Source organism: Hylobates moloch, unplaced genomic scaffold, assembly GCF_009828535.3.
Source record: "Hylobates moloch isolate HMO894 unplaced genomic scaffold, HMol_V3 SCAFFOLD_21, whole genome shotgun sequence".
NCBI classification, from domain to species: domain Eukaryota; kingdom Metazoa; phylum Chordata; class Mammalia; order Primates; family Hylobatidae; genus Hylobates; species Hylobates moloch.
The window spans coordinates 11,415,167-11,440,178 of NW_026652296.1; the positions used below are offsets into that span (position 1 = coordinate 11,415,167).

Below are 25,012 nucleotides of genomic sequence, written 5' to 3' on the forward strand. Positions count from 1 at the left end.
AATACAATTAAAGTTTAAAGTGACTGTGCCACTAGCTAAGGGCATTTTGAGTTCATTGAATTTTCATTGCAGTCTTGCAATGATCCCTGTCTTACATATAGGGAAACTGAGGCACAGAGGGCTTGACTCACGTTGGGAAGTTCCCCAGGCAGGAAGTGTGGCCCTGATTCTAAGGGCCTCATTGAGTCTGGAAAAGAAAAAGTTCTTGCAGGTGGGGTCAGGAGGGGTGGGGCAGGGGAGACCCCCAACATTGCATTACCGCACATGCTGTGTGATGCACATTCACACAGACCGATGGCAGGTGTACTCCAACCCTCCCAACCCAACCCTGAGCAGCAGGCACTCCCCCCCACCCCCTACCTTGGAGCCCAGTGGAGCTCCTTCCCCCACTTTGCTCATTTCCTAGGCTTCCTTGGGCTGAGGGGAGGGGAGAGGGAGGGCACAGTCTCAGGTACAAAAGGGGTGCCTGCTTTAGGTCTGTACAATAGCTGGGTGCATAATTCATGCATCTGTTGCCAGAACATCAATTATGTGGGCCTTCCCTGGAGTTGTCTGGGGGTTAGAAACCAAAGCAGGCTTCCCCTGCTAGCCTTTGGGGGAAAATAAGACCGCCCAGCTCTTAAAGGAACAGACTCCCGGCTGGGCGCGGTGGCTCACGCTTGTAATCCCAGCACTTTGGGAGGCCGAGGCGGGTGGATCACGAGGTCAGGAGATCGAGACCACGGTGAAACCCCGTCTCTACCAAAAAATACAAAAAATTAGCCGGTCGTGGTGGCGGGCACCTGTAGTCCCAGCTACTCGGAGAGGCTGAGGCAGGAGAATGGCGTGAACCCGGGAGGCGGAGGTTGCAGTGAGCCGAGATCGCGCCACTGCACTCCAGCCTGGGCGACAGAGCAAGACTCCGTCTCAAAAAAAAAAAAAAAAAAAAGGAACAGACTCCCAGGGAACCTATTCCTCCCTGTGCAGGCGCCCTCCTGCCAGAAGTCACCAGATGAGAGCAGCTTCCTGTAGAGCTCAGCCCAAAGCCCACTGGCTGCCCACTCTGACCCACTCTGTGTCCCCAACTCCACAATTGTGAGGGGCTGACTATGGCATGTCCCAGAGTTTCTCAATCTCAGTACTGACGGCATTTCAGGCTGGATCATTCTTTGCAGTGGGAGCTGTCCTGTGCATTGTAGGGCATTTAGTGACATCCCAGACCTCCACCCCCAAGATGTCAGGAGCACCCCTCCCACCAGTTGTAATGACCAAAAATTTCTGCCAAAATTGCCAAGTGTCCCCTAGGAGTAAAAATCATCCCCTTAAAAACCACTAGTATGTCCTCATTTTACAAATAAGGAAACTGAGGCAGTGAACGTTTGGATGCCCAAGGCCATTCCACCAATGAATGGCAAGAGCTAGAATTTCAACTCCAGGACCCACACTCCTCAGCTCAACACAGGAGCACCAAAAAGTGTGCTGCCAAGATGTTATTCCAACAATCACATATTTATTTTGGTGAATATTTAATACATATAGCCCTGGCATGAAAAATCAGCAATTTTGCACATGATTTCCTAGAATAAAGCTAAAATAAAATAAAGAAGGTGAGTGGGCATTTTTGATTTTTTGTTTTTACCATTAAGGAAAGAGTGATACAAGTAGCAAAATACATACAGTATAACGTCAAAACTGAGCAAAGTCCAGGTGCAGTGGCTCACACTTATAATCCTAGCACTTTGGGGGCCCTGGTGGGAGGATTGCTTGAGGCCAGGAGTTCAAGACCAGCCTGGGCAACATAGTGAGACCCCATCTCTACAAAATATAGCCAGGCATGGTAGCATGCGCCTGTAGTCCAAGTTACCTGGGAGGCTAAGGCAGGAGGATCATTTGAGCCTAGGCATTCGAGCTGTGACTGCACCACTGCACTCCAGCCTGGGCCACAGTGTGAGACTCTATCTCTTAAAAAAAAAAAATAGCGCAACAAAATGACAATTTAGGGACCCATAAATTCTTTTTGAAAATCATACAGAGAAATAAAGGGATGAAAAACTGCACACAGAGGTTATCTCTGGAGTGGGAAGGACACAAAGGAAGTGTCAGTGTTACTGCTGCCTGCTCTGTCTCTCCATTTGGGTGGCGGGTTCTAGGTGTTCATTTGATTATGGTTCATAAATTATATACAAATTAGGTCTATTTTTGTATATATCAAATGTTTTATTTTCTTTATTTTATTTTTGAGACAGAGTTTTTCTCTTGTTGCCCAGGCTGGAGTGCAATGGCATGATCTCGGCTCACTGCCACCCCCACCTCCCGGGTTCAAGCAATTTTCCAGCCTCAGCCTCCTGAATAGCTGGGATTACAGGCACCTGCCACCACGCCTGGCTAATTTTTTGTATTTTTAGTAGAGACGGGGTTTCACCACGTTGGCCAGGCTGGTCTTGAACTCCTGACCTCAGGTGATCCACCTGTCTCGACCTCCCAAAGTGCTGGGATTACAGGTTTGAGCTGCTGCACCCAGCCTCAAACATTTCATTTTATAAAGTATTACAGAATCTTTTTTTTTCAATAGGTGCAAATCAAGAAACTCAAATCTATTTTTTTTTAAACATAGGATGTGTCAGGCTTAACTATAGCAAAAAAAATCAGAAGTTATGGAACCCCTGAGGCTGGGGAGGCACCACACCTTGGAACATTCCCTTTCATCTTCAGAGCTGGCCCATCAGGGCACCGGCACTCTCTTGCCCCCTGTGGCATCCCCAGTGTCTGGCCTAGTGCCTCATGCAGAGTAGATGACCAAGAAATATTTCCCAGGCCAGTGCAGTGGCTCACACCTGTAATCCCAGTGCTTTGGAGGCCAAGGCAGGAGGACAGCTTGAGCCCAGGAGTTCAAGACCAGCCTGGGCAAAAAAGTGAGACCCCATTGTTACAAAAAAAGTTAAAAATTGGTTGGGCTTGGTTGTGCTCTCCTGTATTCCTAGCTACTTGGGAGGCTGAGGTGGGAGAACTGCTTGAGTATGGGAGTTTGAGGCTGCAGTAAGCTATGATCACACCATTGCACTCTAGCTTGGGCAACAGAGAAAGATACTGTCTCTAAAAAAAAAAAAAAAAAATGAATTCTGGTCCTGACCCTTCTGCTTCTAACTCCATGAACTTGAGCAACGGCCAACAAATACTTGGGGAGCGCCTGTCAGGTGTCCCACCCTGGGTTAGGTGCTGGGGGCACATAGATAAACCTCAGAACCCATCCCCATCCTCCCAGTGCTCACCAATTCTGGCCAGCAATAAGCACATTCACTCATGTGCACACACACACGCACACATACACACGCACGTACCTGTGATGGGATATGAGTGGTAAGTATCCCCAAGGTATGGTAAAATGGTGAGGAAACCCAAGGATGGAGCAGTCAACCCTGCCTGGGGAAAGCAGGGAGCACTCCAAAGGGAAGGGGTCACATGGGCTGGATTTGAAAAGATGGATTGGAGTTCACGAGACAGCAAGCAAGAAGCTTGGACATGCAGAATTGACCAATGATAGTGTGCGGCTAGAGGAGTGTGAATTTTGAGAACCCATGGCAGGAGTGGCCAGAGAGAGGGGTCAGAATCAAAATGAGAAGGACTTACAACCGTGTGTCCTTACTGGGGATTCATTGCAGGGCCAGAAACCTCTCACACTCACCCATGCAGCAATTGGGTTGACTTACAGGATACAGCAGACAGTCTCAGAACAAGGACAGGAGGCAAAAACCAAGACCGGGCCACCCCGAGGCTGGGTGATCTGAGTGGATGGGGTGATGTGGTCTGAGAGTTCCCCTGTGATGACAGCTGGCATCTATTAGACACTCACCGTGTGCTGCTGGAAGCGGTCCTAGCACTTTGCCTGTGCTAACACATTTCATCTTCACAGCAGTTCTCTGAGGTAGATACTGTTATTATCAGCCCATTTTCTAGATGAGGAAACTGGGGCTTAGAGAGGTTAAATAACTTGCTCAGTGTAAGGAAATGGCAGAGCTGAGGCTTGAACCTCAAACAGGCTGACGCCAGAGCCTCAGCTCTTAACTGCTGCCCTCGGTACCCTGCTATGACCCTCCTGCAGTCCCCACTCCTCCTTCATCTGCACCTTCCCTTCATTTTCTGGCTTCTTTTGAAGGTTCAGCTTTCTTTGTCTTTTTCTTTCGTTTTGTTTGTTTGTTTTTTGAGACGGAGTCTCACTCTGTCGCCTAGGCTGGAGTGCAGTCGTGCAATCTCGGCTCACTGCAACCTCTGCCTCCCGGGTTCAAGCGATTCTCCTGCCTCACTTCCCAAGTAGCTGGGAATACAGGTGCCGCCACTACGCCCGGCTAATTTCGTTTCTTTTTTTTTTCCCCTTTTTCTTTTCTTTTGTTTTCTTTCAAGACAGGTTTTCTCTCTCTGTCACCCAAGCTGGAGTGCAGTGGTGTGGTCATGGCTCACCACAGCCTCAACTCCCTTGGGCTCAAGAGATTCTCCCATCTCAGCCTTCCAAGTAGCTGGGACTACACCCAGCAGATTTTTTATTTTTTGTAGAGACAGGGTCTCACCGTGTTGCCCAGGCCGGTCTCGAACTCCTGGGCTCAAGCAATCCCCCCACCTTAGCCTCCCAAAGGGTTGGGATTACAAATGTAAGCCACCATGTCTAGGCTAAGGTTCAGCTTTCTCTGTTGTTTTTATGGCATCTCTGTCCCCTACATTTGGGAGACAGTTGCTTGAGGGTTGGGCTTATCATGAAGGTGATTCAAGCCTAGATTCTACTTAACATTTAATTCAGGGACTCACCCTCCCATAACCCACTCACCGCCTGGGTTCCTGAACTCAAATTTCTCAAAGGTAGGTTGGCTAAGCCCCAGTGTATGGATTGGCTCAACCTGGATTTTTTTATCCAAACTTCGTGCTCTGATCAGTGGCAGGCAGGATCAAATGATACAACCATGGTGACCAGGCCCCCCCTTCCCACTTAGCAGGGGCAGAGGAAGAGAAAGGGAAAATCTACAAAAGCAAGACAGGTATAGAGGACCCAATAGACAGGTTTAGGGGTTTGGATTTTTTCATGAGGGGCCCTGGAGTTTTATTAAGCAAAGGAGTAATGTGATTGGATTTGTATTTTTGGGGAAAAAAAAAAAAAAAAGACCCTCGGAGCAATTGATTCCATCTGTTTGCTTTTCTGCACGGTCTGCAGACTGGCCTAGGTTCCATTAATTTCAACATATATCCATTGAGACCTTTCTCTGGGCCAAGGCTTCTTCTTGATCCAGGGGACTCGAAGGTAGTTAAGCCAAGGTCTTTAGCTCCCAAAAGCACATAGTTCCAATCAGGAGTTAATATGGGCCCAGAATGTCTGTGCCTCCCTAGGAATTACCTGCAAAATCTTGAGTGTCTAGGCATTTTTCTAGCAAAAGGTTAGCTTTCATCTGATTTTTTTTTCCCTTTGTTCTTCTATAGAGACAGGGTCTCACTATGTTGCCCAGGCTAGACTTGAATTCCTGGCCTCAAACGATCCTTCTGCCTAGGTCTCCCAAAGTGCTGGGATTACAGACATGAGGCACCATACCCAGCCGCATCCGATTTTTAACACAGCCTTAAGAGCTCATGTTCTTGGGTCACACAGACCTGGGTTAAAATGCCGGCTCTTCCACTTACTAGCTGTGGAAACCCAAGTGTCCGCATCTGTTCAATGGAGCTAATAGCACTGAACAGAGTTATTGTAAGAATGAAATGAGCTATTTCATGGAAAATGCCTAGCACACAATGAACACTCAATCAAGGATAGTTATGATCATTAGTATCATCTCTGTGAAGGTAGTTCCCCATCCAGTGTGAGCCACTGGTCTGTATCAGAAGTCAGTAAATCATGGTTCACAGGCTAAATTCAGTCCACTACCTGTTTTTGTAAATAAAGTTTTATTGAAACACAGCTATGCCCATTCATTTATGTATTATCCAAGGTTGCTTTTATGCTACAGCTGCAGAGTCGAGTCATTGTGACAGAGAATGCAGGGTTTCAGGGCCTATAAAATGGTTACTCTCTGAAAAAGTATGCCTGAACCCTGGGCTTGCTGATAGCTTTAAAACATTTCATTTTTCTGGGCCTTGGTTTCCACATCTAGACAATAAATGGATTACAACAAATTCTCTTTTTGGCTCATTAAATGACTAGTGAGATGTGAAAATGCTCTTGAACATTGAGGAGTGCCCTGTAGATCCAGGATATTATGATGATCATGCTGTGGATTGGTTGATAACTAAATCCCACTCTCTTCTCCTCACAGATCCTTGCCATAATTTCCATCATGTTCATCGTCCTCTCCACCATTGCCCTGTCCCTCAACACGCTGCCTGAGCTACAGAGCCTCGATGAATTCGGCCAGTCCACAGACAACCCCCAGCTGGCCCACGTGGAGGCCGTGTGCATTGCATGGTTCACCATGGAGTACCTGCTGCGGTTCCTCTCCTCGCCCAAGAAGTGGAAATTCTTCAAGGGCCCACTCAATGCCATTGACTTGTTGGCCATTCTGCCGTACTATGTCACCATTTTTCTCACCGAATCCAACAAGAGCGTGCTGCAATTCCAGAATGTCCGCCGCGTGGTCCAGATTTTCCGCATCATGCGAATTCTCCGCATCCTTAAGCTTGCACGCCACTCCACTGGCCTCCAGTCCCTGGGCTTCACTTTGCGGAGGAGCTACAATGAGTTGGGCTTGCTCATCCTCTTCCTTGCCATGGGCATTATGATCTTCTCCAGCCTTGTCTTCTTTGCTGAGAAGGATGAGGACGACACCAAGTTCAAAAGCATCCCAGCCTCTTTCTGGTGGGCCACCATCACCATGACTACTGTTGGGTATGGAGACATCTACCCCAAGACTCTACTGGGGAAAATTGTTGGGGGACTCTGCTGCATCGCGGGAGTCTTGGTGATTGCTCTTCCCATCCCCATCATCGTCAATAACTTCTCTGAGTTCTATAAGGAGCAGAAGAGACAGGAGAAAGCAATCAAACGGCGAGAGGCTCTGGAGAGAGCCAAGAGGAATGGCAGCATCGTATCCATGAACATGAAGGATGCTTTCGCCCGGAGCATTGAGATGATGGACATCGTGGTTGAGAAAAATGGGGAGAATATGGGTAAGAAAGACAAAGTGCAAGATAACCACTTGTCTCCTAACAAATGGAAATGGACAAAGAGGACACTGTCTGAAACCAGCTCAAGTAAGTCCTTTGAAACCAAGGAGCAAGGATCCCCTGAAAAAGCCAGATCGTCTTCTAGTCCTCAGCACCTGAACGTTCAGCAGTTGGAAGACATGTACAATAAGATGGCCAAGACCCAATCCCAACCCATCCTCAATACCAAGGAGTCAGCAGCACAGAGCAAACCAAAGGAAGAACTTGAAATGGAGAGTATCCCCAGCCCCGTAGCCCCTCTGCCCACTCGCACAGAAGGGGTCATCGACATGCGAAGTATGTCGAGCATTGATAGCTTCATTAGCTGTGCCACAGACTTCCCTGAGGCCACCAGATTCTCCCACAGCCCTTTGACATCACTCCCCAGCAAGACTGGGGGCAGCACAGCCCCAGAAGTGAGCTGGCGGGGAGCTCTGGGTGCCAGTGGTGGTAGGTTTGTGGAGGCCAACCCCAGCCCTGATGCCAGCCAGCACTCTAGTTTCTTCATCGAGAGCCCCAAGAGTTCCATGAAAACTAACAACCCTTTGAAGCTCCGAGCACTTAAAGTCAACTTCATGGAGGGTGACCCCAGTCCACTCCTCCCCGTTCTAGGGATGTACCATGACCCTCTTAGGAACCGGGGGAGTGCTGCGGCTGCTGTCGCTGGACTGGAGTGTGCCACGCTTTTGGACAAGGCTGTGCTGAGCCCAGAGTCCTCCATCTACACCACAGCAAGTGCTAAGACACCCCCCCGGTCTCCTGAGAAACACACAGCAATAGCGTTCAACTTTGAGGCGGGTGTCCACCAGTACATTGACGCAGACACAGATGATGAGGGGCAGCTTCTCTACAGTGTGGACTCCAGCCCCCCCAAAAGCCTCCCTGGGAGCACCAGTCCGAAGTTCAGCACGGGGTCAAGATCGGAGAAAAACCACTTTGAAAGTTCTCCTTTACCCACCTCCCCTAAGTTCTTAAGGCAGAACTGTATTTACTCCACAGAAGCATTGACTGGAAAAGGCCCCAGTGGTCAGGAAAAGTGCAAACTTGAGAACCACATCTCCCCTGACGTCCGTGTGTTGCCAGGGGGAGGAGCCCATGGAAGCACACGAGATCAGAGCATCTGAACTGCCCTGCCTCGGAGGAGAGACTTTTGGGTGAGGTCCAAAGAGGAGAGCTGTTCAGCTTACCTGCCACAGAGCTTTTCTGCATGAACTCTGGAACAGAAAGGCCCTGTAAAGCCCTCAGAGAGAAGAGAGACTCCAGAGAAGGCTCCCTAAGACCTTGAGAGCCATGACAGATCCATCAGCCTGAAGTTGGCCAAGCCATAGGGCACAGCACCTCCTTGTAACAACTCTATTGCCCTCTTTGGGAGATGACATGAGTGGAACTCACAGCCACCACTACCACCACTTTAGGCAGGACCAAGGCCACATACTCCCCATTCTCTCATGGCTTTCCATCTCAGCCTCGGAGGGCAACATTTCCAATCCTCCTGGCTTCAGCTGGAGAAGGATGCTGGAACAAGCGGCTGGTGTTGAAAAAGTGGGTTGACCAATTTGGTATTGAATGTTACCCAGCCACCCCTAGGAACACCTGTCCATCACCTCCTGGATGGATTCCACTGTTAGACAGCTACAGGGAATGATTGGTCACGGGGAAGTCTCTGCGCCATAAGCCACGATCCCAGCGCAAAACCCTTACTCAAATGTCTTCATTGACTTCAGTATTTCGTAGTACCTGAGATTTTATTTTGAGATACCATCAGGGTGAGTTGCACCACTTGTACTCAATTCTAATTGCCCCCTGGCAATCTGGGAAGGGTTCAGACGGTGGGCACCCAGCCAACAGCATGAACTCAGAGCATTGTTTTAGGGTTGGAGGAGGAACATGCTTTCTTTACATCACTAGTGTAGACTCAAAAGATATGCAAGTGTCAAATATGCAAAAGAAATAGCTTATTCAAAGAGACTGTGTGTTACTGAAGAACAGCATAAAAATATGATATTTTTTACTTGCAAAAATGAAAGGAAAAAAATACCCCGCATTGAAATGCCCAGTTCAGACTGAATAATTCCTGCTGCAGCAAGGAAAGTACCTACTATAATAGAAATTCTGTTTTGTTTTCCGTGGTTTTCAAGTTAAAATAAAAAGCACTTTATGTTTTTCAAAAATAGGTTCTGTCAGGGACAGTGTCAACATCTTGCACTTTAAAACAAGCACTATTTCCCGTGGCCCAATTGTTGGGACTGTAGTTGGATTGTTGCTACCTGCCTGTTTCTGGCCACCATGGGTAATATTGTGCTGGTGTTACTGTCTGCCATATCAAAGTCTGTGGGCTCCTTCCCTGCCCCTCTGAAGCCTTCCCTTAACCCTCATGGGTCAGGAGGGGTTCTTGCCCCTTGGGTGGGGCCTGTCATGAAGTCAAGTACACAGGAGACATGCACATCTCAAAAGGACACAGTGACAGTTGGACATTGGCTGTTTTACTCTGTTCTCTTTCTTGTCAACCAGCTATTGGTTTTTCAGTGTCACTGTCTGTACTAAAAGCTCAATTCTCCTTCCTGCAGCCATCGATGCAGCCAGTACAGACAAAAGCAATAAGTATTTGTGTGCATCCTGAGTGGTTCTGGTGTATTTCTTGGTGTTGGTTTTCCTGTCCTAGTTTGATGACCTGGCATTGTCCTGCCTGCTTTTAGTCCAACAGCATGGTGTTGTTGGCCGTTCCTCAGTACAGTGGCATTAGGTTGAACCACTGATGGATATAATGCTATAGTGTTGGCTCACCTGTCAGTAAAGATGATATGTTATTGGTCTGCCTGTCTGTAGTACAATGGAACAATGTTGTTCTCTTAATGTAATGTTGATGGATGATGTCCCAAGTACAATAGTGTAGTTCTGTCTATCCTCAATACAGTAACAGGCATATGTCTTCCCAATGGAAGAAAGATATGGTATTGGTTCACCTAGTCTTAAGTCTCAATATCATCTGTTGCTGGTCTGACTGTTAGTACAATGACATGATCCACCTCTCAGTACACAAATATCATGGAGCTGTTCTGCCTGCCCTTCATACATAAGGCATAAGGTTTAGCCACCTGCCACACGTATGATGAGATGGGATCATTCTACCACCCTTAAAAATACCTCTTCTCTGCTGTATACAAACCCAATTCATAACACTTCTCAGCATCTCCAGAGACTGGGATCCCCCCAAGAGGGTGCAGTCCTGTTCTTCGCCACATTAACAGAGAAAACAAGAACGGCACCGTTCCTAGGTATCTTCAGAGTATTCACGCAGCAACTGCAAAGGGACTTAGGGGCAGGGAGAGTGTGAGGTCATCCTGTGCCAGGCAGAGGAAGCAGAACTCCCAAAATACTTTGCTGAACATGCAGTCTGAGCTGGGGGCCTCTTGAGGAACAACTGTGGGACAGTTCTCCGCCGACCATCTCACATGTCTCTTCTTTGTTTTCATCACCATTAATGTCCACCATCAGCACAAATGTGAAAATTCAGGGAAAAAAAAACGCTTTTTGATAAAAGTAAATAGTTGTGATTTCCAATTCAGATATTTTTAGAGCTGATGCTATCTGTAAAAAATAATAATAATAATTATATAGTCTATTTTACATATCAGGAAAGTGAACATGTTTCAATATAGCCATATATATTGAGAAGGAACTTACTACCCTTTCTTCCAATCAAGGCATTTCATTTGTTGGTTGAAGCAGATGAGAAGTGTACAGATTGAAAATGATTTCTTTGTTTTTTTTTTTTTAAAAAAAAAAAACGAAAACCAATTGGTGCAACTCTCCTTGTAACCAAAGGCCCTTTCTGCCTTCTGTGGTCATGTAGGACCTGGCCCTTCCTTCCTTGTGTATTTTGTCCAACCTTAAAGTAGCATTTTATTGAGTCACTTTTGAAGGACGAATTCAGAAGTATCATTAAGAACCTACCTTTTCAGGCTTCATAGCCAGAGTCCTATAGAGTTCTTATAGAAACAGAATAATTGAAATTCAGCATATACTATGCTTAGAAAGTATTCCATTTGGGTTTGATTGGGTTTTTTTTTTCTTTTACTTGTGTGTGTATGTATTGGGGGAGTATAGCTTTCATTCCGTGCTCAATTCGAAATAGAGTATAATAAGTTTTCCCAGCCCATCCACCCGCTAAAAAAGAACATATCCAAATTTTAATATGCATACACCCAACCTGTACCTATGTACGTGAATATACACGCACTGGGAAATCTACCTAAGAGTCTTCACTGAGAAGCTCACTTGATAGAAAGGTCTTGATAGAGAAGAGAAGAGGAAAGCAATGGTCTGAAGGCAAATCCTGCTTTAACTTGGTGGTCCATTTCCCATTCATTCCTGAACCAATGAGAGCAGAAAGAAACAAGTCAACCCAAACAAGCAAACTAGGGGCTGGATGCGGCGGATGGTTGCTGGTCAGTTTGGCGAATTCACTGAAACTCATCAAGAACCCAGCTGAACTTGCATTCCAACTTCCACCATTGTCAGAAAGGGCTAGGGACCAGGTAGCTGTGTGTCCCAATCACACGGGGGAGAGTCTGCCACCGGCGGTGAGAGAGGTGGGGAAGCTTTGGAGGAGACAGTATATTCACCTTTTTATCTTTGGGTAAAAGAAACCAACAGGACTTTGGTGCAGTAGATTTCTCAGTGCCTTCTTTAGGAATTCTATCTTAAGCACACTTCAAGGGGAAAGAAAAAAGGAGGAGAGAACATTTGTTCCCGTGAAGTCCCTTTCTCCAAAGGACTGGGGATCAAGAAGGAAGAAGAGTAAGAAGGAAAAACAGCAAAATCCTGAGGAGGCCATTTCTTTTAACCCACCCAGCTTGCCCCTGAAAACTGCTGGTGATACAAACTTTTTCAAACTGACTTCCAGCTTCTCCATGTGTCTTGGTAACTGTAGCCTCGTCTCTGCCTTTTCTCCTAATAAGATCCATGTTTCTAAGGAGAAAAACAAAACAGTATTCTCTTCTGTAAAACTGTAATGTATTGTTGATATTTGTAACTATTGTATATTTCTGTCTTGCTCCAGTCCCAGCTGGAGTGTCTAGTTCCATGGACAAGGGGATATTTAAAATTCACCACGGACAAGGGCCACTAAAGCCAGGTCTCTATCGCTAATCTCTCTCCTTTTCTTATTTCTCTACCAACTAATCTCAAGTAACAATACCCCAGGCTTTTTTTCAGCCTCAATTCAAGTAACTTTGAATCAAAAGAGAGCAAGGCAAAAAGCCTCCGGATATGCTTCTTTGGGAAAGGACTTTTTCTGTAGCTGCAGAGTGGGCAGGAGGGAGAAGGGGCTCCCCTGAGACCCCGGCAGAACAATGGAAAGCTTCCAGCCTCAAGCTGATGTTTCCTCACCTATCACTGCTTATAGGACAGCATCCAAATGCTTTCATGTCGCTCAGCCCAGGCAACCCAAACCAGTCCTGGCTACACCCAGAAATAAGAGTTACCTCTGCATTTTCTGTTGCCATTTTTCTGGCTCTAGAAGTATCTGATGCGCGACTATGTCATAGAATGTCCACGCATCTCAGAGTAGTCTATTTTTCTGTTCAGATAAAATATATATATATGTATTTTTAGCAAACTTATAATAGGGCAATTGAGTCTAATTTCTTCTTTTGTAATACAGAACAATTAGGAGTTTCATTGTTGGTCACTATCGTAGCTGTTGTTTTCCGGTCTTTTGCAGTTCCTACCATTGTCCCTCGGGCTATTTGGGTTTTCTTCCTTTTGATTCTGATTTCTTGAGGGTGGGGAAAGACTTTGGGGTCTGACTTCCTTGTGTAGGCATTTCTTGACACTAGGCCTGGACTCTGTCAATGCTGTGACTTTCCTCATTCAGTTCTGTGTGTTTCTCCCATTCGTTGTTCTTAAGAATCCAGGGCATGAATGCAGGAATGAGACCCAGGGAAGCAGAGCTACAGATGGCCCTCAAAATCAGGATGGGATGTGGGCTGGTTTCGCTTATATCCCACACCCCTTTAGGGATCTGAAGGGACTGAGTTTTCTCATCCCCAGAGATCTTGGAACCAAAAATCTCATGCAAGCAAACTCATCACTGGCATTTCTGAGATCCAGAACACATGCGAGTCCCTCCTTGGCTGGGCTGCTCCCACATGTCCAGCACCCTGTCGGCCTGTAATATCAATCAGATCTGCAGGTCAGAGCTTTTTCAGGTTCTCATGAACCTCACAAGAACATGCTGGGCCTCCGATCTCACTGACTTGTTTATCGGTTCCTTGTTTCAATCTGTTTATTTTTTATTTTTTTTGTTGTTATTATTTTGAGACAAAGTCTTGCTCTGTTGCCCAGGCTGCAGTGCAATGGCGCAATCTCGGCTCGCTGCAACCTCCTCCACCCAGGTTCAAGTGATTCTCATGTCTCAGCCTCCTGAGTAGCTGGGATTACAGGAGCGCACCATGACGCCTGGCTAATTTCTGTGTTTTTAGTAGAGGCAGAGTTTCTCCATGTTGGCCAGGCTGGTCTTGAACTCCTGACCTCAGGTGATCTGCCTGCCTCGGCCTCCCAAGGTGCTGGGATTACAGGTGTGAGCCACCACCGCACCCAGCCCATTTCAATCCATTTCTAACAGCTTCACCAAAAAACAGTGGCCAGAGACCCTTGCAGCCAAACCCTGAGAAGAGATGTCCCCGAATCTGCTAGCTCATCTCCCCTTCCCTTGCCAGCTGCCTGGCTCCATAGAGCAGGAGGTGTGTGGCAAGGACAGGGGCAGTTTTCCAGCTTCCACCTATCCACGCCTCGGGGGAGTTTTTGGACTGTCCTGATAATTAATTCCAGATGTAGTTTTCAGCCCTGGGTGGGCGGAGGACATCTCACTAGGCAGGATCTTCAGCAGAAAGTGATTCTCCATCCGTCAACTCACGCAGGAAAATGAAGAAAGCCCAGATAATCTCCAACTTGCATTCATTTAGGTTTTGGTATCCCACTCGCCTCACTGTCAGCTGCAGGGCTCAGGTCTCTGCCTAGAATCAGAAATTTGAGCCAAACCGGGACCCTCAGATGGCAGTGAGCCATCCCATCGGATAACTCCCAAGAGGAAGCCAACACAAATATGAGTTTTATTATTCTGGACTATGACCCTGATCAGAGTTCTCCCGCCCCAAAAACCTCTAATAGTCTGGTTTGAACCAGAGTCAAATAAAACAGACAAGATTTTTTTTTCCTTTGCAGAAGAGCAAAAAAACAAAACAAAACAAAATGTCTGCCAGTAGTTTCCTGGGTTTGATGCCCAGATAAGCAAATACTGTTGCCTATGGCTGTTGCTGTTTTCATCAAGAAAGAGGTTATATAGTTTGCATTTCCATCCACTCTCCCTGATTTTATCTTAACCTAGAATTTCTCCTGAACTTCCCCAAATGCCAACTTGAATTGGGGTGGGGCTCTGTTAATCAAGGGAACCCTCATCTTCACTTATAAACCGAATTCTCTGTTCCTCCCTCCAAAGATCCTGAAAAGATCTGCTAAAGGATGGCCAGGATGGGGTGGAGTGGGTCAGCGCACCTGAAGAAGAAAACCACTTAGCTGCCAGCTGGCTGTATGCAAGTTCTCCGAAAATTTCTATTGTACGAAAGGGATGGGGTCAATTGCAGCTCAAATTAAGGAAGCCCTCCTAACAGGCTGGGTTGTCTGACCATGGAACTCAATGCCATGGTGGACAGTGAGCTCCCTTATATCACAGGTGTTTAAAGAGAGGCTGGCTAGATGGTATAAAAAATGGGCATTGCAGACGGGCCCTAGCATTGCATGGAAACTGAGCTGAACAACCACAGAAATTCCTCTTTGTTTCTTGGTGTGCGTGTGTGTGTGTGTGTGTGTGTGTGTAGGCGGTTTCAACACTCTGGATATAAGCTCAAGCCACTGAGGCAAAGGCATGCAGCACAATTAGCAGGAATGCAACTTCTGGGCTTTGGAGCTGTCAGAGGGGGCGTCCAAGAGACAAGTCTGCTTCCTTCCGGCTCCTTGTCTTGGAACATTTTAATGACTGTCAATCACCAATCCAACCCATCCCCAATGGCCTACCAGGTAGCACATTGGGATAAGACTCATGCTACCCTTCCCCAGGCCAGCCAAGGAGCAATCCACGCTGTCCCCCATCCCTGGCTGGCTGTCTTATGGTGCTTCAGCCCCTCCGCCCAGCTCCTGTGCCCTCATGAGCCTGGGGCTTTCTGTACAAAAGATGCAATGATATCTGTTCCCCACTAGCCATCCCCACAATGAACAACTGCCCAGGCAATAGCAAATGGCTCCATTCCAAAAGGGCTTGTTTTTCTGGTAAATCAAATAGGAGATCCCACTCAAGACCTTTGAAAATCCCCATCGATGAAAAAAATCCAGAAGGGTCAAAAGAGAAAGGCAGCTTTTAATCCAGTTTCACAGCAAAACCAGGCTCTTGGCTGCCTCCAAGCCGAATGCCTGCTCTCCTGCAGCTGTGGCCTCCATCCCAAATCAGCCTGCATACTGCATTCTCCAAGGAAAACATTTGACAAGAGAGAGTTCATGTATGGTGGATTGGGAGGAAGTGAGACTTCAACTTTAGGATGAACCCAAGACCGGTTTGTCTTTGGTTGTTTTAGCATAAGGTTGGGCAGGATGATATGTTTGGATGGGTAGAATGAGCAGCCGCCTTCCTCTGAAACCAAAATAAAATAAAAACCAGTTTTCAAGATTCCTCCCAACTCCTCACTGGAGGCTCTGCCCTGCAGAATCACTCAAGTTGCAACAACACAAGGAGGCAAAAATAGGATAATTCATGAAAATGTAGGAAACTCCCAATTCCGTCCCATTAGGATGCCCTCAAGGGCCTTGCAGGGATCTTCCCGTACTTCCTGCTTCCCTGATCTGAACCAAGATTGGAAAGAGGCAGGCAGCAGAGAAGATGCCCAAGAAACTCTGACATCTCCACAGCTTGGCTCTGCCCCTTGGGCTTCACTGGGGTTTGGGCCTCCCTCTTGGTTGAGCTGAGTGTGCCTGAGTGGGTGGGGACAGGGAGGATTCTCCAGGTCTATCTTGATTTCAATCCAAGGTCAAAAAGTGAGAACCTTATTTTCTGCACCAGGAACTCAGGGTTATCCCCAACCTATGCCCTTGGCACATGATGGTCATCCAACCTGTGTTTTTGTGAGTGAGTGAATGTGTGACTGGTTGGCCTCTGAGTGGATGACTGGATGCGTGAATGTGTGAGTGAATGGGGGAGTTAATGAATCCCTACCTAACTGTGAAGAGAAGAAAAATAAGGAGCCCCTCTCCCACTGAAACCCATAACTGCCCCATCAAGGTCATCTGTTCTTTGACTCAAGATGACATCTCAATTTGATGCTTGTAGGCCCCAAGCTGATAAGGGCCACAGCCCTCTCAGAGCCACACTTCCTGGGGGCCCACAGGGCAGCTCCGCCCTCCTTCCTCTTCCCCTACCCTGCATTTCTCAGCCTCATGTTCTATTTTCGCTCACACACGACCCATGGGGGAACCACCAAGTGGTTTTCCAATGGACTAAGCCAAGGGTTCAAAGTTGGGACTTCCCTTGGTCTGGGACTTGCTGGGGCAGAAACATAGGAGCCAACATCTGGAAACTGGATCGCATTCCCTGAGCCATGGGAGTCCAGCTGGATATTAAGACCAGCCTGCCCTCCGGCTTTTAGAGCCGAAGATCTTTTTTCTGAGCCCCAAAGCCGTCATGATAGTATGCCCCCAGATCCCATCAGCTAAGACCCTGTCTCTCCCAGGAACCCGTCGTGTGAGGTTGGGGCTTTTCTGCCAGTAAAGCCATTCTGATCACCCAACCCTTTACAGGGGCCAAGCCAATCACATTAGCCATAAATGATCAATGTCCTCAGCCACTCTTTTCTCGGGGGTGCATTCGTGGGTCCTATTCATCTCTCGTCAGTTAACGTCTCTAGTCCTTCCCATAAAGGTGAAAATGAGCGTTGCGCATGTGCGCAACGCGCGCACACACACACACACACACACACACGCAAACAAACAAAAATCCCAGTGTCTTTTTATGCATGTGGTGAGATGAAATTGTGATCTTTGTGTGACCTCCAGCTGCTGTCTTGTCTTGTAAAATATGTCCAAATGTTTAAGAATTTCTAAGCAAATGGTCCCTTAATGAAGTCTGCAGAGTTCAATAAAAGGTATGGATAAAACAAGCCTAGTGGAGTTATTTTTTGGAGGGCACAGGGAGGCGAGATGGGAAGCGCTGTAAGGGGACTTGAATCAGGGATCCTGTCTCCAGGTGGCATCAGCTTTTTCTCTTACCCCCGGAAGAGGGAGGACATGAAAATATAACTGGCTTTTCACCCCCACTATGCAAGCCAGTGGTAACCCATCCTACATGATATTCATGAATCAAAGTTCCAACTCTGGTCATTTAGTTCTCATGTCAACTGTGCCTGGGCATCTCATTAAAAACTGTCTTACAATAGAAGGTATAAGCTCAAATGACTACTGGGGCAGAGCAGGTAACATAAATGAGTAAAGAAATTTAACTAAGAGACATAAGGGGGTGGTGGTGAGTGTGGTAAAAAAGAGAACACACGCCCTGTCTAAAGGGGTGAACACCATTCATCTCCAGCTGGTTGTTACCCCATAGGGATGTGGGCCCAGCAATATTAGATCTTTCTAAGAGAAGTCAGAAATCTGGATTTTCACAGGAAATAACCAACTTTTAAACGTTAGCAACTATGGCTGGGCATGTGGCTCACACCTGAAATCCCAGGACTTTGGGAGGCCAAGGCAGAGTTCGAGACCAACCTGGCCAACATGGTGAAATCCTGTCTGTACTAAAAAATAAAATAAATAAAAAATAAAAATAAATAAACATTAGTGACTAATTCCATTTTTTGTAGTCCTGTACTGGCCAAATGAAATATATCTGTAGGCAGACCAGAGCCCATAGGCTACCTTTCTGTGATCTCTGCCTTACTGATAGGGCTCAAAGATTTCTATATTTGTTTTGGGGAGGTTTTTTGTTGTTGTTTTTGGAACATAGTCTCACTCTGTTGCCCAGGCTGGAGTGCAGTGGCACAATCTCTGCTCACTGCAGCCTCCACCTGCCGGGTTCAAGCAATTCTCATGACTCAGCCTCCAGAGTAGCTGGGATTATAGGCACGTGCCACCACACCTGGCTAATTTTTTGTATTTTTTAACAGAGACAGGGTTTCGCCATGTTGGTCAGGCTGGTCTTGAACTCCTGGCCTCAAGTGATACACCTGCCTCAGCCTCTCAAAGTACAGGGATTACAGGCATGAGCCACTGTGCCCAGCCTTCTGTATTTATCTACTGCTGTGTAACAAATTACCCCCCAAACTCTAGCAAGTTGAACCATTTATTATCTCATGGTTTTTGTGGGTCAGGAATTCAGGAGCATCTTTAGCTGAGTGGTTCTGGCTAGGGGTCTCTCACAAGGTTGCAATCAAGACACCAGCTGCAGTCCTCTGCTTGACTGGGATGGAAGACCTGCCTCTAAGGTGGCTGAGGAGGCCTCAGTTCCTTACTGGCTGTTGGCGGGAGGCCTCAGTTGCTCACCATGTGGACTTCTCCGTAGGGCTCTTGAATGTCCTCACAGCATGGAAGCTGGCATCCCCCAGGGACAGTGGTCCAAGAGAGAGGGGTAAGGAGAAAGGCACAATGCATCTTGTGGCCTAGTCTCAGAAATCAGAAACCATCACTCACACCAAATTCTATTTGTTAGCAGTGAGTCACCAAATCCAGTTCACACTTAGAGAGAGGTCATTCTACCTCTTGGGGAAAAAGGATCAAATATTTTGTGGACATATTTTAAAATCATTACCTTTCAAAAGCCCATTGAGGGAAAAGGGTAGTTTCCAGACTTTAGGATTTCATAGCCTAGTAAAAAAAATTGTTATTCTTATTTGTCTAGAGATGTGGTCCCACTCTGACACCCAGGCTGGGGAACAGTGGTGCAGTCTTAGCTCACTGCAGCCTCGAAATCCTGGACTCAAGCCACCCTTTTGCCTCAGCCTTCCAAGTAGCTGGGACTACAAGTGCCTACCACCATGCCCGGATAATTTTTTATTCAGCTTAGGGAAGTGTATAAGCCTTGCTGACATTTTATTTTGCCAAGTAAAGATGTGGAAAAAATGACTATTATGTACTATATATTATCTTAGTAAAACAAAGGATATATCAAACCCATAAAATATACAATCTCAGAATAAAGACCATCCTGAAAAAAACAAAACTTCTGTTCTTCTTTCTTTCTTTTCTTTTCTTTTCCCTTCCTTCCTTTCTTTTCTTTCTTTCCCTTCTTTCTTTCCCTTTCTTTCTTTCTCTTTCCTTACTTCCTTCCTTCCTCCGTCCTTCCTTCCTTCCTTCCTTCCTTCCGTTAGTTCTTTCTTTCTTTCTTTTTTCTTTCTTTCTTTCTTCCTTTCTTCCTTTCTTTCTTTCTTTCTTGAGACTGAGTTTTGCTCTGTCACCCAGGCTGGAGTGCAGTGGCATGATCTCGGCTCGCTGCAATCTCCATCTCCCAGGTTCAAGCAATTCTCCTGCCTCCTGTAGCTGGGATTACAGGCGCCCGCCACCAGGACCGGCTAATTTTTGTATTTTTGGTAGAGAGGGGGTTTCACCATGTTGGCCAGGCTGGTCTCCAACTCCCGGCCTCAGGTGATCTGCCCTCCTTGCTCTCCCAAAGTGCTGGGATTACAGGCGTGAGCCAACACACCCGGCCTTATTATGTTTTTTTAATAGATCAAACCTTCTCAAATTCAGCACTACTGACATTTAGGGCCAGCTCTTGCTCTGTTGTGGGGTCTGTCCTGGGCTCTGTAGGGTGTTTAGCAACATCTCTGACCTCTACTCACCAGATGCCAGTAATACCTCCCACCAGTTGCAACAACCAAAAATGTCTCCAGAAATTGCTAGATGTCCGCTGGGGGACATCACCTCCAGTTGAGAAGAGGCACAAAATCTCAAATCCAAAAGGTGCAATGAAAAGTGAAATTTCCCTTACACCCCTGGACCCCCATCCCCCTGTCCCTAGAGGCCACCAGTTTCTCACGTATCCTTCCAGAGATCATTTTTGCAAACAAACACACACACACACACACACACACACACACATACCCGATGTGTAGCATGCATGTGTTGTTTTGTTTTGCTTTGTTTTATTTTACCCAATACAAATAGTAAGTGTGCCATACACACTGCTCTGCATCTTGCTTTTTTCATTTAATGTATCTTGGAAATCATTCTGTATTAATACACAAAGAGCCTCCTCATTCTTTCATAAGCCTATATTGTGTTCTACTATACTTGGTAATTGTCAGTCTCCTACTCCTGAACGTTCAAGTTGCTTTCAACTTTTGCTGTAACAAACAGTGCTGAAATGAATGGCCTGTCAGCCGTTCCTCTGGGCTCTGCCTTCAACATAGATCTGGGATCTGCATTTCTTGCTCCTCCACTGCTGCAGCTTGGGGCCAGACCACCATTGTTTATTGCCTTCATATTGTACCATGTCCAGACCAGCTTCCCTATTTCTGCCCTTGATCTTTCAGGTTCTTCTCAACATAATGGTCAGAGGGGTCCTGTCAAGCTGTCAGTCTGATCATGTCACTTTGCCATCAAAACCTTCCAAAGGCTTTCCGTCACATGTTAAATAAAGTCCAAAGTCCTTGGCTTGGTCTGCAAATACTTACATCCACTGGCTCCTGCATGCTTCTCTATTTCATCTCCCACAGCTCTCACCCAAGGGTGCCTGCTCTAACATCCCAGTCTCCCCACTCTTTCTCGGACGCACCTACTGTGGACCCACCTAATGAAGTAGCCACATTCTGATCCCCTTCCCGTCCCCTCTACCCTCTTTAATCTGTGCACAGAGCACTGAGATGACTGGCCCAAGATCACCCACCTAGGAAGGGGCAAAACTGAATTTTTTTTTTTTTTTTTTTTTGAGACAGAGTCCTGCTCTGTCACCCGAGCTGGAGTGCAGTGGTGTGATCTCGGCTCACTGCAATCTCCACCTCCCGGATCCAAGCAATTCTCCTGCCTCAGCCTCCAGAGTAGCTGGGATTACAGGCATGCGCCATCATGCCCAGCTAATTTTTGTATTTTTAGTAGAGATGGGATTTTGCCATGTTGGCCAGGCTAATCTCAAACTCCTGACCTCAAGTGATCTGCCCACCTTGGCCTCCCAAAGTGCTGGGATTACAGGGGTGAGCCACTGCACCCAGTCAAAACTGGGGTTTTAACTAAAACCTATCTGATTTTACCAGGTTACTGCCTCTACCAAAAAGATCAAGCATGATAATTCATGTGGCTGGCTGTGCAGGGTTTAAGAAAGATGGGTCTGGAACTCAATTGCCTGAGTTCAAAATCCTAACTGCTCCACTTACTAGCTGTTGGCACTGAGGAGGTCTCTAGCATCCTTTCTTCAATGTCCCCATCTGCAAAATGAGACTAATTCATTTAACAACCGTTAGGTTTTAGGCCCCTCAGGACCAGTAACAGGATAAGGAGATCCAGGCAGTAATGTACACATGCAGGAGGTTGGATCCCATCTTTACTTGAAATGTTGATATTTTGTTTATGGGTTTGGGGCATTACTTTTTATTTTTTTAAATATTACAGACAGGGTGCAGTGGCTCATGCCTATAATCCCAACACTTCGGAGGCCAAAGCAAGGGGATCACTTGAGCCCAGGAGTTCAAGACCAGCCTGGGCAACGTGGTGAAACCCCCTCTCCATAAGAAATACAAAAATTAGGCTGGGCGCGGTGTCTCACACCTGTAATTCCAGCACTTTGGGAGGCCGAGCTGGGCAGATCACAAGGTCAAGAGACTGCGGCCATCCTGGCCAACATGGTGAAACCCCATCTCTACTAAAAACACAAAAATTAGCTGGACTTAGTAGCTCATGCCTGTAGTCCCAGCTACTCGGGAGGCTGAGGCAGGAGAATCGCTTGAACCCAGGAGGCAGAGGTTGCAGTGAGCTGAGATCACACCACTGCACTCCAGCCTGGTGAAGAGTGAGACTCTTGTCTCAAAAAAAAAAAAAAATTAGCCAGGTGTGGTGGCATGTGCCTATAGTCTCAAGCTACTTGGGAGGCTGAGGCAGGAGGATCTTTTGAGCCTAGAAGTTCAAGGCTGCAGTGAGCCATGATCACACCGCTGCACTCCAGCATGGGTGACAGATCGAGACCCTGTCCCAAAAACAAAAAAAGGCAGTAAAATGTTCCTTATTTTGATTTCTGAGGTTTTGTGTGTGTGTGAACATGATATGTGACATGGCATGATTCCTGAGTTTTCGGTACCCCCTTAAGTCTTGCATACTTTGGTATTTTGGAGATGAAGCACTCAGCAAAGCAAATCCCTGCCTTCAAGAGACACACATCCCAGTGGGGGAGGCTGCCAATAAACAGATAAAAATATATGACACTTCTGGTGCTAAGAAGAAAAATGAAGTTGGGTAAAGAGACAGAGACATGGGGCTAAGAATAGTACCCCTCACACAAGAGTTGGTGTAAAGATTAAAAGAAATAATCCATGCGAAGGGCCTCGTACAGAGGCTGGCACCATATGTGCTATGGAAACATTGGCCACCGATGTGATTTCCATGCTGGGCTCGAGGTTCAAGACTCCGGAGCTCTGCCCCCCAGGAGTTTTCAGCATGGGGTAGCATTTCATGAACTGTGTATCAGGACCCACTGGGGCAGCAGCTCTCAAACTCTGTGTGTCGTGGACCCTCTCACAAGTCCAGTGAAACCCACAGACCCCCTTCTCAGACTCAGAATAATATTTAAATGCCAATACATAAGTTTTTTTTCCTTGCGCTCTTTTTTTCTTTCTTTCTTTCTTTTTTAAAGATACAGGGTCTCACTCTGTCACCCAGGCAGGAGTGCAGTGGCATGATCATGGCTCACTGCAGTCTCGATCTTTCTGGCTCAAGCGATCCTCCCACCTCAGCCTCCCAGGTAGCAGGGACTACAGGGGCTTGCCACCACACCCAGTTGTTTTTTAAAAGACGGGGGTCTCTTATTATTTTTTGTAGAAACAGGGTCTCACTATGTTGCCCAAGCTGCTCTCCGAACTCCTGGCCTCAAGCGATTTTCCTGCCTCGGCCTCCCAAGTGCTGGGATTATGGGTGTGAGCCACTGCACTTGGCCAAATACATAGGTTTACAAAGCAAACCTACTGAAATGCAATTATCAAAATATTTTAGATGTGTGATGTAGTAATACAAGTGCTTCTTTATTAACAAATTAAATAACAAGATCGGGCCAGGCCTGGTGCTCACACCTGTAATCCTAGCACTTTGGGAGGCTGAGGCAGGAGGATCACTTGAGGCCAGGAATTCAAGGCTCCAGTGAGCTATGACTGAGCCACTGAACTCCAGCCTGGATGACAGAGTGAGACCCTGTCTCAAATAAATAAAAAGATCTAGCACTAAGTATAGTAACGACCACAATTTTGAGGTAGTGAAGATCATAAATGTTATTTTGAGACATCTGCAACAACCATAATGAGATACAAAACAATCTGTGATTTTTCTTCTAGAGACAAGATCTTACTCTGTCACTCCAGCTGAAGTGCAATGGTGTGATCATAGTTCACTGCAGCCTTGAACTCCTGGGCTCAAGCGATCCTCCCACCTCAGCCTCCTGAGTAGCTGGGACTGCAGGTGCATGCCACCACTCCCAGCCTGTGATTTTTGTGTGTGTGACAATGTCACTGAAACATATTACTATGATTTGTTGCCTGTATTCATACCTAAAGGAAGTGCTGGATTTCAACTAGAGGTCAGTGAAAATAAAATTATATCGTTTTGTTGTATACAAGTTTGTAGACCCAGATTATGAACTCCTGCATTTGGGGGTTTAGACATATTTAATGGGTCATGACTAGCAATTTTGTAATGAAAGAATAAAATAGACTGGAGTAGAATAAACTAGAATCGAATCGAAGTCAGCATGCATTGCTCATAAAAGGTAAGTACAGATTCATGAAATTTTCAGGTCAATTGTGTGTATGTGTGTGTGTGTGTGTGTGTGTGTGTGTGTGTGTGTTATAGGTCATGCTGCAAAATATACTTCTTCCTGCGACTTAACAGTCAAAAATATCTGAAACACAATGGTGTACAGGCAAAAAGGCCAGCTCAGCCACTGCCACATTGCAGCCATCCGCAAACACCCCTGTCCTTCCCTCTGATCCCTGTCAGCCTTGGCTTGGTCCCTGTCTGCTCTCCTGCCCACACGCAAGTATGCACATCACATTCAAGCTTATAAAAGGCCACGTTGTCTGTGACTGCACAGCTTTCCCCCCTCCTTGGGGAGAGGAGCAGGTGTGGCAATGCCCATGTCCTGAGCTCATCGCCTGTTTGAGGACCTGTCCCTCCTGATGACCACATGGCCCCGCAGCAAATATTAGGAGAGCCAGCTGGTGGCATGTCTGAAGGTGCCAGGCTGCAAAGGGTTGGGGCTAATGAAACCACCTCTGATGAGACACTGTAGGGAACTAAGGCAGGGCAGATGTTTCTGTGCTTTTCTGTACATGTATGCATTCTTATTCCCAATCCTAGCTATTGAAGGGGATAGCCTGGGAGAGGAACATGAATCACAAGAACAAACTTCTAACGGAATCTACTCTCCAGTCTCCCAAGTGCAAAGGAGTTTGACACTCTGCAGATAGGAGGTGAAGGAACTAATGATTCCATTCAGATGTGTGGGCAATTCACTCTGTACTAATAAGCAGGAAATTGGTAAAGGGAAAAGATAAGCTTTGTGTCAGGGGTGGGTGTGGGGGATGGGGAGTCAAGCTGCAGCTCAGCCTAGTGGTTCAGAATAGAAACT

General features: G+C 46.7%; 1 protein-coding gene across 2 annotated transcripts in view; it reads left to right on the forward strand.

The window, feature by feature from the left end:
• KCNB1 (potassium voltage-gated channel subfamily B member 1) overlaps positions 1-23,951 on the forward strand; it is a 127,167-nt gene extending 103,216 nt beyond the window's left edge. The window contains exons 3-4 of one of the 2 annotated variants that reach the window (XR_004245937.2): positions 6,267-8,918; positions 23,721-23,951. Coding sequence is in view for 1 of the 2 variants with exons in the window: in XM_032142109.3 (XP_031998000.1) it covers positions 6,267-8,276 (2,010 nt within the window). In the remaining variant the exon portion in view is untranslated. Of the gene's footprint in view, positions 1-6,266; positions 17,180-23,720 lie in introns of those variants that run through there. The other variant, XM_032142109.3, reaches the window with a different exon arrangement.
• The last annotated feature ends 1,061 nt before the right edge of the window (positions 23,952-25,012 follow it).